At 40.4% G+C, this 14,984-nt stretch overlaps 1 protein-coding gene across 1 annotated transcript in view; it reads left to right on the top strand.

The window, feature by feature from the left end:
* ptprs (protein tyrosine phosphatase receptor type S) overlaps positions 1–14,984 on the top strand; it is a gene marked incomplete at its 3' end in the record, with an annotated part of 150,986 nt that overhangs the window by 43,092 nt on the left and 92,910 nt on the right. The window contains 1 exon segment of the mRNA NM_001141992.1: positions 12,675–12,816. Coding sequence (NP_001135464.1) covers positions 12,675–12,816 — 142 coding nt within the window.

The following is a 14,984-nucleotide window of genomic DNA, read 5'->3' as shown; positions in this document are numbered from 1 at the left end:
GAAGAAAAGACAAAATGGTCAAATGCAGAAGATGTAGAAAAATAAGGTGCAAATTTATCAAAATGTGAGTGTAGAGCTTAATACATAAAAACGCACCCACATTATATTAATCCCTACAGGTTTTTCATAAGCGTATTTATCAGATGAAGAGTTCTAACGTTCACTCATTGATAAATCCCAAAGGAATGAAGAGTATGGGACTGAGTTTTTATTTATTAAAGGAGAAGGAAAGGTGAGAACTAAAAAAGGTTTATCAGAAAGGTCTATGTAAATACAGTCATAAACACTCACAGAAAAGAATCAAAAGAAACACAGGATTTCTTGTCTCCTTTTTTGTAAACATGTTCTAGGGTATCTGACTTCCTCTCTGAGAAAAATCCTTTATTCCAGGGCAGCTCTCTCCTCTCTCCATTCTCCTGCATCCCTTTCCATAAGAATTCATAAAACTCACTCCACCCACCCTTAGGAATGTGTAATCTGAGCTACCAGCCTCCAGATCTAAAGCAGGAAGCTACTTAAAATGGCAGCTGCAATCTTAAACAGAGAAAGCTTTCTAGGTGGCACTAATGTGGCGAATCTATTGTCAGCAAAATTCCAAAATGACTTTCCTTCTCCTTTAAGCTCTAAACATTCATTTTGATAAATCTGCCCCTAAAGCTGGCCATACACAGGCAGATCCGCTCGCTTGGCGATGTCGCCAAGCGAGCGGATCTTCACCCGATATCCCCACCTACGGGTGGCGATATCGGGGAGGCATGTAGGCGAATTCGATCGTTTGGCCCTGGGGCCAAAGGATCGAATTCTGCACGCGGCAATGGGGCAGTCGGTTCGGGGACCGCATCAACGAGCCGTTGCGGTCCCCGATCCTACTGGGTTTTCTAACCTGGCCGATCGATATCTGGCCAATTTCAGGCCAGATATCGGTTGGCCAGGCCCCTCGGTTCTGCCCCTACACGGGCCGATTAGCTGCCAAATCGGTCCAAGGGACCAATATCGGCAGCTATGATCGGCCCGTGTATGGGGGCCTTAAGTGTTTGTGCATGCATGTGTGTACAGTTCTAAAAGTTGTGTAACTGGCACGCACCGTCACTTATCTCAACATATACATGCAAAGGGGCATAACATCACCAGTGATGTTACCCATAGCAACAAATAAACAATTAGATTTTAACGGTCAACTACAAGTTAGAGAACAAAAACAAATATCTGATTGGTTGCTGTAGGCAACATCACCAGTGATGTTGGCTTACACATTATAATAAATATGCCATAAAGTGAATGTTTATATGTAATATACCATTCATGTAAATATGTATATTTATTCTTATATACACATGTACATGAATATTCCTGGTTATAAGGGTTCTTTAAAAAAACAGAGAGTTGAATCAAAAATATAAATTTATTAACAAAAGCTATTGACACATATCTACAGAAATAACAAACATGCAAAATATAAAACAGCACTAAATCTAAATGCAATATATATCTGCTATTTACAAAGAAAATTGCAAATGGAGATAAATTACATATAATTCTACTGCCTCCCTTATACTCATCCATTAACCCTTTTACTGCTATCCGGTTTGGTCAAAGCAGAACTTCTACTGCCAGACAGTTTTTGAACATTTTGCACTGTTTCACTTTAGGGTGCCTTTTCTCGGGGGGACTCGGGAAAACAATATCATTTTTTTCAGGACAACCTAAGCTTTCAAAATATGGTAGATCTTTTGTGTAATTCCCATTCTGTAACAAGATATAGCCTTCTAAATGTCTAAAAAATAAATATTTTCCATAATATAAACACATACACCAAAAACAAAAATTATTTTATGCATGAAAATACAACTGATTTGGAAAGTCCCATGTCTCCTGAATGTGCCAATACCAAATATATATAGTTTTATGGAGATTTCTCACTTGTATAGGTCAAAAATCGCTTCAAAGCATCCTGTCTATAGTATCTTATCTGCTACAGATCATAATGTACCCAAATAAAACACCCTAAATATGAACGCCAGGTGTCCACTGAAAAGTTTGATGCCCAATATGCATAGGTTTACCTAAGTATTTGGCATGTAGGAGCCCCAATGTAACATAGTAACATAGTAAGTTGGGTTGAAAAAAAGACATACGTCCATCACGTTCAACCATAATGCCTATATATAACCTGCCTAACTACTAGTTGGTCCAGAGGAAGGCAAAAAACCCCATCTGAAGCCTCTCTAATTTGCCGCAGAGGGGAAAAAATTCCTTCCTGACTCCAAGATGGCAATCGGACCAGTCCCTGGATCAACTTGTACTAAGAGCTTTCTCCCAGAATTCGTCCAGCCCCTTCTTAAAGTTATATAATGTATCAGCCAGCACAACTGATTGGGGAGGGAATTCCACAACTTCACAGCTCTCACAGTAAAAAATCCTTTCCGAATATTTAAACGGAAAATAAAGCATGAGAGATTATTATATGATCCCCTTATATATTTATACATAGTTATCATGTCACCTCTTAAGTGCCTCTTCTCCAGTGTAAACAAACCCAACTTGGCCAGTCTTTCTTCATAACTGAGACTTTCCATACCCTTTATCAGCTTAGTTGCCCTTCTCTGGACCCTCTCTAACTCAATCATGTCCCGTTTGAGCACTGGAGACCAGAACTGGACAGCATATTCTAGATGGGGCCTTACCAGTGCTCTGTAAAGGGGAAGAATAACCCCCTCCTCCCGTGAATCTATACCCCTTTTAATACAGCTCAAAACCTTGTTTGCCCTTGCAGCTGCTGCCTGGCATTGCTTGCTACAGCCAAGTCTATTCTCTACAAGGACTCCAAGGTCCTTCTCCATTATGGATTTGCCTAGTGCAGTCCCATTAAGGGTATAAGTGGCTTGCATATTTTTACATCCCATGTGCATGACCTTACATTTATTCACATTAAATCTCATCTGCCTCTTAGCCGCCCAGATTGCCAGTTGGTCAAGATCCTGCTGCAAGGATGCCACATCCTGGATAGAATTGACTGGTCTGCAGAGTTTTGTATCATCTGCAAACACTGATACATTACTTATAATACCCTCCCCTAAGTCATTTATGAACAAATTAAACAAAAGTGGACCCAGTACAGAACCCTGAGGGACCCCACTGAGAACCTTATTCCAAGTAGAGAATGTGCCATCAACAACCACCCTCTGTACCCGATCCTGTAGCCAGTTTTCTATCCATGTTTTCTATTCACTAAGACCAATAGACCTTAGTTTAGAAAGCAGTCGTTTGTGGGGAACGGTATCAAATGCTTTGGCAAAATCCAAATAGATTATATCTACTGCATCCCCACTGTCCAGCTTCTTACTTACCTCATCATAAAAAGCAATTAAATTGTTCTGACATGACCTGTCCTTCATAAAGCCATGCTGATTACTGCTCATAAGGCCATTCTCCAGTATGTCTATGAAGATTTTCATTCATCCAGGTAATGGTATATCTAGTATAAATAAATTTAAAGCAACTGGACTTGTTTGGTAATCATTGAAGACGTTTCGCTACTCATCCGAGCAGCTTCTTCAGTTCAACTGACTGGTATGGGAAGTCCTCAGCATATATACTCTTCCACTAATCCAATCACAATGGCACTTTGTAACTCTTCAGAAAGGTGACATCAGCTTACCAAACAAGTCCAGTTGCTTTAAATTTATTTATACTAGACATTCTCCAGTACATAATTTTGTATGTGATCCCTTAACAAGCCTTCAAATAACTTGCCCACCACGGATGTCAAACTTACAGGCCTATAATTGCCAGGCTGAGAACTTACTCCCTTTTTAAATATAGGAATGACATTCGCCTCCTTCCAATCCATAGGTACCATACCTGATGAAAGAGAGAATATCAGAAACAAGGGCCACTGTAATTCTTTCCCTAGCTCTCTCAGTACCCGAGGGTGTATTCCATCTGGCCCAGGTGCCTTGTTTACATTTATCTTGTGTAACCCTTTAAGCACCATATCCTGTGCCAACCACTGTGTAGTTGGAGCTGAGGCAACAGTGAAGCTATTGGGTGGGACTTGGCACTCTGGCTCCTCTACTGTATACACAGAAGAAAAGAACTGGTTTTTCTGTATGCTGTAACCATATTGTTACTATAACTCAATGGGGCCACACCCTCAACCTGCATCTTTTTACTATTAATATACTTAAAAAACTTTTTGGGGTTAGTCTTGGCCTCTGCCGCAATGTGCTCCTCATTTTCTATCTTAGCCTTCCGGATTGCTGCTTTAGAACACCTGTTATAGTGTTTACATTCATTAAACGCAGCTACTGTCTCCTCTGACTTATATTTCTTAAAAGCTTTCCTTTTTTTCCCTATTAACTTCTTTACCTTGGTGTTAAGCCACATAGGGTGATTCTTAACACTTCTACTTTTTCTTATTAATGGAATAAATTGAGAACAGTAATGATTTAATATCATTTTAAATGACAACCATTTCTGCTCTGTGTTTTTATCAGAAAACATAATGCCCCAATCTATGCCCTGAAGCGCTGCCCTTAAGGAGCTAAAATTTGCCTTCCTAAAATTCAGTGTCTTTGTTGCCCCCGTGTAAATTTGTTTCCTGCATCAAAAATTAAATGAAATAACATTATGGTCACTATTACCCAGGGGTTCAACCACTTGCACATTTGCTATACGTTCTGGGTCATTAGAGAACACTAGATCCAATATAGCATGGTTCCTGGTTGGCTCCTCAACAACCTGTGACATAAAGTTGTCATGCAGCAAGTCTATAAACTTGTTCCCATTTACTGTCCTGGCAGTACTATGGCTCCAGTCAATATCAGGATAATTAAAATCCCCCATTATTATCACTTGCCCCAAACTAGCAGCCTTTTCTATTTGCAACAGGAGCTGAGCCTCCTCCTCCTCACTTACATTAGGGGGTCTATAGCATACCCCTACAATTAGTTTGGTAGATTCTTTACTATCTGTGAGAAGCTCGACCCATAAGGCTTCACCTCCCTCTGTTACCCCCATCGCTTCCTCTTTAATATTTGCTTTTAATTCCTTCTTAACGAACAGACACACTCCTCTTCCTTTTCTATTGTCCCTGTCCCTCTGAAACAATATCTAACCCCCAATATTAACTGCCTAGTCATGAGACTCATTCAACCAAGCTTCAGCAACACCAATCACATGATATTTCCGCTCCAATGCCAGTACCTCCAGCTCCCCCATTTTACCAGTCAGACTCCTTGCATTGGTAAACATACATTTAATACTGGTACTGATGTGAGAATGACGTGTAAACAACTTATGGGCCTCCCTGCCATTATCAGTATCCCGAAGCATTTCTCCTCCCCCATTTTCCCTTACTATGCCCACTACCTCATCTATCCTGTCTACCACAGAATTTCCCCCTGCACCCTCCCCCCCACTCCTAGTTTAAAATCTCCTTCAACCCTCTAGCCATCTTTTCCCCCAAAGCAGCTGCCCCATCATCATTGAGGTGCAGCCCATCCCTGGCAAAGAGTCTGTAGCCGATTGAGAAATCAGCCCAGTTCTGGAGAAACCCAAAGCCCTCCTCCCTGCACCAATCTCTCAGCCACACATTAATCTCCCTAAGCTCCCGCTGCCTTCTTAACGTTGCTTGTGGCACAGGTAATATCTCTGAGAAAATTACCTTGAAAGTCCTCGCCATCAACTTCGCACCTAGCTTTTTAAAATCGTTCTTGAGGACTTCCCCCCCCTCCTCTAACTTTGTCATTGGTACCTATGTGTACCAAGACCGCCGGGTCTTCCCCAGCCCCTCCCAACAATTTGTCCACTCGTTCCACCACATGCCGAACCCTAGCACCAGGCAAGCAACACACAGTTCGGCATGTAGGGTCTTTGCGACAAATTACCCTATCCACCTTTCTAATAATTGAATCCCCTACAACTATATCCTGCCTTCCCTTCCTAGCACTATTCCCCCCCCACCTGTATTAGAGATGCCGGCTCCCAGGGAGCTCTGAGAGTCAGCCTGCTCCATACATGCCAGCTCAGAGCTGCCTTCCCCAGCATCTTCACCAAAAGCGGCAAATCTGCTGGTTTGTACAAGCTGTGAACCAGCCCCCCTACCCCTGCGTCCCCTACTTCCCCTCTTTACTGTCACAAACCTGTCTCCCTCATTAACCTCCACTGTCCATTCTCCACCCCCCACTACAGCGGCCCCTGCCAGTGGTTGCTCAGTGAGCCTCCTTTTCTCCCCCATGTTTGCAGGTGCCCTCAGTGCTGCCAGTTCCCCCCTTAGATTCTGCACCTCAGATTCCAAGAGAAAAACCCACCTGCATCTCTCACAAGTAAATGCTGCATGGAACTGCTGCTCCAGGACCACATACATGCGACAAGATGCAGACTGAGTAACACCAGCAATCATACTGCAACTCATATTGCCACTGGGTACTTACAGTCTCCCGAGTGCAATCCCTTGTATAGTGCCTTTTTAGTTTCAAACGCCTTTTTGTTTTTAATGCCTGCTAAACACTTAATTCACATGCAACACTTAGGGGCACATTTACTAATACACGAACATCCGAAAAGCGTCCGAATGTGGTTTTTTCGTAATGATTGGTATTTCTCATTTTTTTCGTAATGATCGGTATTTTGCGGTTTTTCCGTAAATTGTCGCGACTTTATCGTAGCCGTTACGACTTGCGTGAATTGACGCAACTTTTTCGTAGCTGTCGCACTGAGTACGAAAGTTTCGGATTCATTCAAGCTTCAGTATCGTGACTTTCCTTGGGCCAGGTTGGAGCTGCAGAGTGCCATTGAGTCCTATGGGAGGCTTCCAAAATCATGCAAAGTCTGAAAGGTTTGCCCGCCGTTTACGAGCGCTCAATACGAAAAAGTCGCGACAATATACAAGCAAATCGTAACGGCTACGAAAAAGTCGCGACAATTCGCGCAAGCCGTAACGGCTACGATAAAGTTGAGACAATTTACGAAAGAGTTGTAAAGGCGACGAAAAAATCGCAAAAAATACAAAAAAGTCGCAAAATGTTCGTTTCCAATCCGAATTTTTCCCATTCGGATTCGTGGATTAGTAAATGTGCCCCTTAGATTACATGCAACACTCGCTTAGCAGCTCCCACACTGGCTGTGCAGTCAGAAACTTATAGAGGTTCAAAACATACCCCCATATGATCTATCATTTCTGTCATTCCAGCTTCTTCAAAATCAACAAATTTACATCATTTTATGTAGGATAAAGCTACAAAAAGTACGCTCACCCCAGAAAACCATATATTTTTGGAAAGTACACATTCCCCCAAATCTAAAATGGTACTCATGTCTTTCTACTCCAAAGTAGCAAGCCACAAAGGTTTCCTAAGTTTGCCGATTTTTATTTCCAAAAATCACCTCAAAACTTCCAATATGCAGCATCTTATTTTCTACAGATCATTAGGTAGCTTTATAAAACACCCTAAATATGAACCCCAGAGGTCTACTGAACAGTTTGATGCCCACTGTACATAGGTTTATCAAAGCACATGGCACTTAGAGACCCCAAAATATATCTTGTGCACACTAATTTCATGCCTTACCTTAACCTAATTCATAAACGCATGGCAGTTTTATGTGGGATAGAAGCTGCAGAAATGTAGGGTGACCCCTGAAAGCCATATTTTTTTGGAAAGTACACATTCTGACAAATCCAGCATGGGTAAAGAGTATGTAACCCTATCCTCACCGCTTCTGGCACAATTGACAGTGTTACACTCCACGTGTGGCGCTTACCTGATGGCACGGGACAAATCTTCAAGCGCTCCTTTATTACTTTAACTTTAATGATACTCACTCCAGGAATCTCTTTGGGCGATTCACACAGAATCTTCAGGCGAGTCCAGCACTTACAGACATGCAGTGCGACTACTAGCCCCTTTAGGTACTTAGATGGGATCCCCCTGCAGGTGTTTGTTCCTCCAGTCAGGACTCCTCACAGGATCTCTGTCTTTCCAGGTACAGGATCTGCCTTCCCTGTACCAGCCTGTTCCAAAAGACAGCTTCTTGTTATGCTGCTCCTCTCTCTGAGCCCACGTGCAGCTTCTGGAGCTCTGGGACTTTTTCTCTCCTCCCCCTGACTTCCTCTCCCAGGCTTTCCAGCTTCCTTTTCCTTTCTGTGGCTCCCAGGCTGCTTTGCAACTTCCTGCAGCCCTGAGCTTGCTGTTCACCTTGTTGCTAGGCAGCAGCTCACAGCACAAAGTCTCAGTGCGGCTCCCCTACAGGGAACAGCAGCAGGAGGGGGGTAAGTGCAGGGACCCAGCACTACCTCCCTACAAGTACTTTCTACACTAAAGTACCAATCAGGAAAGCTTCCCTAAAGTTAGTGGTTTCTATGACATTTCAGGAAATTGCTGAATATTTTCCAAAAATACACATTCTGACAAAACTAAAATGGTTAACTACATCTTTCTACTGCAAACTTACCAAACTACAAAGCTATGCTAAACATAACATATTTTTTTAAAACATTTCTGAAAATCTTCACAAAGCTTGCATTTTGCCCCATTATGTACCCCACATTTCGTAATGTACCAACATAAAACTCTCTAAATATGAACGCCAGGGGTCTACTGAACAGTTTGATGCCCAATATGCATAGATTTACCAATCTATGTGGTGTACAGAGGAAGCCAAATTGAAATACAGCAGACAAAATGTCCATATGCAAAGACAAGTAACAAAGAACAATGCAATTGCTAAAATCCCAAAAAATCACTAAAATCAATGTTTTTTTTTCTGCAGTCAAAATCACAGTTTGAGTATTTTGGCTTGGGGAAATTAGTTTTACAAACAAAGTGAAGCGAACAACAACTATGCATAAATGCAGTAAAATGGCTAAAATTGCAATAAAATGACTAAAATGCACCAATATCACAGAAAATGTAGTAAGCACCAAAATAATACACAAAAGGTATTGCTCAGTGCGGTAAGCAAATATGCTTGGCAATACATTTTTTTGAGGCAAGATAAAAAACCTAATGCGATTAAAAAAAAAAAAATTGACAAAATTGTGTAAGTGTGCGTGTACACAAGGCAAAATGTGTTTTGTGTGCTGTAAGTGCTGTGAATGTGTTAAACCCCCCAAAATGTATGTGTGTTTTTGTAAGTGTAAGTATTAGTGTGTGTTTGTGAGTATATGTGGCACTATACTGTGGCGATCGCGCCCCAGGGGACACTCGTTTCCCCCCATGTGCTCGTTCTCTAGGGGGTTCTTCACCTTGCGCTCGTTCTCTGCACTCGGATTAAGCGGCAAGTGCAGAGAACTTTTGAATTTCTTAACCAGCTACAAAAGCTACTACATTCTTGGCAGCTAGAGCCTTTTCCTACCAGCACACAGGAGCTACCTGTATGCCAGACAGAGTTAAAGAAATGTTGTGAACCTACTCTTCCTTTTTTCTTATTCCATTTGTATACCTTGTGTTGTTCTCCATGGGTTTCATTGGATTCTTACTAATCACTTCTGTGCAGGTTTTTTTGGGTATAGTATACTACTGAGGATGTGTCTGTTTTTTTTTTTAAAAAAAGAAACGAAAACTAGTAAGCAGAAAATAATAAAGGCTTTAAAAAAAAATTGGGCTATGAATGAGTACAGAGAGAGGCGGTGAAGCCTGTGTGTACAAAGTTATACCATTGGTCAGATAGGTAGGTGGATATATTCCATAATATTAACTGGTAAATTTACCAGGTTTCCAAAGAAGTAGACTATATAACAAAGTTCTGCACCCTTAACCCTTTTACTGCCAGCCGTTTTGGTCAAAGCGTAACTTGTATTGCCAGACAGTTTTTGAACATTTTGCACTGTTTCACTTTAGGGGCCTTTCCTCGGGGGGACTTTTAGTTTACCCAGGAAAACAATATATCGTTTTTTTCAGAACATCCTAAGCTTTCAAAATATGGTAGAATTTTTGTGTAATTCCAATTCTATAACAAATAATTAGGCTTCTAAATGTTTAAAAATGCCAAAAAAAAATATCAAATTTTCCATAATATAAACACACATACTAGAAAAAAAAATAATTTTATGCACGAATATACAACTGATTTGGAAAATCCCATGTCTCCTGAACGTGCCAATACCAAATTTATATAGTGTTATGGAGATTTCTCACTTACGTATAGGTCAAAAACTCCCAGCAGTACACTACCAAATTTCCAAAGCACTGCTGCATAAAGCTGCATACTTTAGATTTCAAGGCCAAAAATTCCAATAACAGAAGGTTTATCCCAGAAAATTGTACATTTTTGGAAAGAACAGATTGTGGGGAATCCACAATAGGTAGAACTGTCTGTCTACTCCAAACTATCAAGTCACAATGCTTTCCTAAAGTTATTGGTTTTTATCAAAATTTGTGATTTTTTTTTTTTTTTTAAAATAGCTTCAAAGCTTCCAGTCTATAGTATCTTATCTCCTACAGGTCATAAAGTAACCAAATAAAACACCCTAAATATGAACGCCAGGGGTCCACTGAACAGTTTGATGCCCAATATGTATAGGATTACTTAAGTATGTGGCATGTAAGGGCCCAATGTGAACATACCCCAATATGATCCATCATTTCTGTCATTTCAGCTCCTGCAAAATCAACACACTCACCCCAGAAAGTCATATATTTTTTGAAAGTACGCATTCCCCCAAATCTAAAATGGGTACCCATGTCTTTCTACTCCAAAGTACCAAGCCTCACAGCGTTTCTAAAGTTAGCAATTTTGATGACACTTCCAAAAATCCCCTCAAAACTTCCAGTTTGCAGCATCTTATCTCCCACATAGCATTAGGTACCAAGATAAAACACCCTGAATTTTAACACCAGGGATCCACTGAACAGTTTGATGCCCAATATGTATAGGTTTACCTAAGTATGTGGCATGTAGGGGCCCCAATGTGAACATACCCCTATATGATCAATCATTTTTGTTATTTCAGCTCCAGCAAAATCAACACATTTACATCATTATATGTTGGATAAAGCTTGTAAAAAGTACACTCACCCCAGAAAGTCCTATATTTTTGGAAAGTTCACATTCCCCCGAATCTACAATGGGTACCCGTGTCTTACTACTCCAAAGTACCAAGCCACACAGCTTTTATAAAGTTAGCAATTTTGATGACATTTCCAAAAATCCCCTCAAAGCTTCCACTTTGCAGCATGTTATCTCCCACATGGTGTTGGGTACCAAGATAAAACACCCTAAATATGAACGCCAGGGGTCCACTGAACAGTTTGATGCCCAATATGTATAGGTTTACCTAAGTATGTGGAATGTAGGGGCCCCAATGGGAACATACCCCCATATGATCTATCATTTCAGCTCCTGCAAAATCAACACATTTACATCCTTTATGTGGGATAATGCTACAAAAAAAGGTACACTCACCCCAGAAAGCCATATATTTTTGGAAAGTACACATCCCCCCGAATCTATAATGGGTACACATTTCTTTTTGCTCCAAAGTACCAAGCTGTAAAGCTTTCCTAAGTTTGTAGATTTATATGACATTTAGAAAATCGCATAAAAATGTTGCAATTTGCCGCATTTATCTCTCACAATTTCTTGATAAAGATCAGATAAAGGCAAATCACCCCAAATAGGAACACCTAAGGCCTACTGAACAGCTTGATGCCCAATATGCATAGATATACCAAAGTCTGCGGTAAGTACTGACCCCAAAATGAAAATAGCGCATATGGATTTCTCGCCTGCCAACTCAGCTTTTGCACACAGAGCCCCCCCTGACAGCGTATTATGTGCAGTAAACCCCCCCCCAACTATACACAGACCCCCAGAAAACCATATATTTTTGGAAAGTACACATTCTGATGAATAGGTAAAGTTATTTTTGTACACCAAAGTTACACCTGGCAAAGCTACGCTAAAAACAGATCAGGAACACTTATACAGGGATAAAATGCGATAAAAATTGTGCAAATCAGTGAAACAACAAAATAAGTCACATGACAGTGTCATTAGTGGTCAGAATATCTGATGCAATAGTCACACTGTCAAAATAAACAGTTTTTAGGTAAAAGAAACTAAAAACAAAGTGGTAAAATGAAAAAAAAAACAAAAAACAAAGTGTTTGTGTATACATGTGTAAAAGTTGTGTGACAGTGTGTAAGTGTGTATATGAGTGTAGATAAGTGTATAAAAGTGTGAAAAATGAAAAAAACAAAAAAATACTGCTAAATTGTGTGCTGTAAGTGTGTGTGTGTAAGTGTGTAAGTGCACAAAAAAAAAAAACCTTACCTGTCCTGAAGCACCCGATCGCCTCCTCCTCTAGTCTGCAGTGGGCGGCGGCATTTGGGGGGAAGCAGGAAGCAGCAGACGCGATGCGACCCATATGGCAGCCCCCCTGGCTTGTTGCCCAGGGGGGCTGTCATCTCTAGAAACTCTCCCGATGCAGAGAGAAGCCTTTAAATGCCAACGACGTACGGGACACGTCATTGGCATTTAAGCCCTTTTACTGCCACGACGTATCCCATACGTCGTTGGCAGTAAAAAGGTTAAACTCTACTTAAACTCTTTTTCCTTCACAACAGTGCACTGTTGATTAGGTTCCCAATATTACACTTAGTAGTCGGCCTATTGTTTGTTTGTTCTTTCACTCCTGTGGTCTACAACTTATTTATCTTTTTTTCCTCAAGACTATAGAGTTTGATGAGGGAGCTGGGGCAGTCCTGCGAATTCAGCCTCTTCGAACGCCGAGAGATGAGAATGTATATGAATGTGTTGCTCAGAATGTACATGGTGAAGAGGTCGTTAGCGCCAAGCTTACTGTACTTAGAGGTAAACATCTTATTTAAATAATGTCAATATATATTCCTTCTTGAAAATATCTTCTAGGTAAATGTAGTACAGGTACAGGATTGGGAGCAGGGGTTTTCCAGATAAGGGATCTCTTCAGTGCCAGTAATTGGATGTGCAGCTTTGTTAGGATCAAGTACAAGGTACTGTTTTATTACTACAGAGAAAGAGGAAATAATTTTTAAAAATTTGCTTTAAACAGACTCAGATTATGAGATAATCAGTTTCTTGATAAGGGAACCAGGGCCATTTAAATACGTGGGCAAAAGGGGCAGTTGCCCAGGGCCCACCATCATACTTTCATCTCTCATAACTTTTTGCTGAAACATCCCCCAGATATGTCAGACTCCTCATTTTAATCAGCTGGAGGAGGATAGCAGAACTATTTTTTTTTTTTACTTTCTATTAAAACAAATGTTCTTAAAGAATACATTTTAACAAACACTTGAATTATATGGGTATGTTATCTTTTATAGGCAAACCTTGTATCGAGAAAGCTCTAAATTATGGGAAGGGCTTTTTTTTATTACTCAGGTACCTTACAGGTACCTTGATCGAAAAAATTCATATTTGTGACAACACAATTTTATTAGGTTTATTTAATTTTTACATTTTTTTGTATAAAACTATACCCCCAAAATGAATATTTAACAAACGGATAACTTTACCAAACTACCATATTGGCCTTTTACATTGTTTATCCTGAGCCACTTTTTTGTGATTGTATTTGTAAGATTACTGACAGGAAATAATGCAGTTCTAATTGTAACAAGAAGAAGAGTTAAATTGAAAGACATGTCTCTGTTTACTCATTTGCTGAGTAAACCCCTTGCATGTGTATGTGCCCTTGGTTTGTTTGTGTGCACTGTAATCTTATGATCCCATACTTCAAATAGCAGTTTTCTGTTTAGGATAATCCAATGGCACATACTACTAGAAAGGTATATTTTTATGAAAATGCCTTCAAAAATTCCTACATTACTGAAATGTTTGATTCATTTTTCTTCATGTTGACTGAAGTCATAAAAATATAAAGTATATAAATCGGCACACATTACTAAAACAACATACATATTTGGAGCTGCGAACATAATGTGCTATTAGGAAATCAGAAGTTTCAGAGGTGTTGCGCTAAATATATCCGAAGGAGTAGTAAAAAAAACTCACATCGACCAGGGTATAAGGGGGTATGGAGTGCAGTAGAAGCCAAGAATTGCTGGTATGTGTCCCTAGATCAGAGATCAGAATATGCGCTGATAGAGCGGAACACTTCACAGGGTTGTCATAGTAACACAGTAACTACTGCGCAACCATGGGGGGCAGTGGCCCTAACTGCGATAAAATGCCGGGTTCTAATAAACGCAACTATACTAAGAGGTGACTCTCTGAATCTGAGTTTTCTTAAAGGAAAAGTAACATTAAAAAAATCTATTCTGCCCTGCACCAATAATTGCCCTATCCTGCACTCCATTTATTATTTTGAATGCTTTATTAGAAAATACCTGCTAAAACTTGGCTTCCGGTTATTTGAAATAAGGCAATATGGCGATGCAGGGAAGAATCCACTATGCAACGACTGATTGATCAATCCGACCTATACAGAAGGAAGGCTAGGATCGATCAATCGATCGTCGCATAGTGGATTCTTCCCTGCATCGCCATATTGCCTTATTTCAAATGACCGGAAGCCAAGTTTTAGCAGGTATTTTCTAATAAAGCATTCAAAATAATAAATGGTGTGCAGGATAGGGCAATTATTGGGGTAGGGTAGAATAGATTTTTGTACTTAAAAATTTTTAGTGTTAGTTTTCCTTTAAATACCGTATATACTCGAGTATAAGCCGAGTTTTTCAGCACCAATAATGTGCTCAAAAAGGCACCCTCGGCTTATACTCGAGTATATAATATAATTCCGATCTGCGCTCCCGGCCGTGCGCTTGCAACCCCCCCATGGACGTATGTTCGGGCTTGCGGGCACCCCCCCCCCCAGGAAGTTCCTTTAAAAGATGAAAGCATTACATTCTTTACATTGCGCAGTATCATGTACCAAAGTCCTGCATGTTCCAAAGTAACTCTCTTTCTCTTCAGTCTATACTAACCTGTAGCCGAGACGAGCGTGGATATTCGTTTAACACAGCGGAGTAACCGAA

The sequence above is a fragment of the Xenopus tropicalis genome, chromosome 1, assembly GCF_000004195.4.
Source record: "Xenopus tropicalis strain Nigerian chromosome 1, UCB_Xtro_10.0, whole genome shotgun sequence".
Lineage (NCBI taxonomy): Eukaryota > Metazoa > Chordata > Amphibia > Anura > Pipidae > Xenopus > Xenopus tropicalis.
The sequence above is the reverse complement of the archived record's forward strand: the minus strand, read 5'-3'. Positions and strand labels throughout refer to the sequence as shown.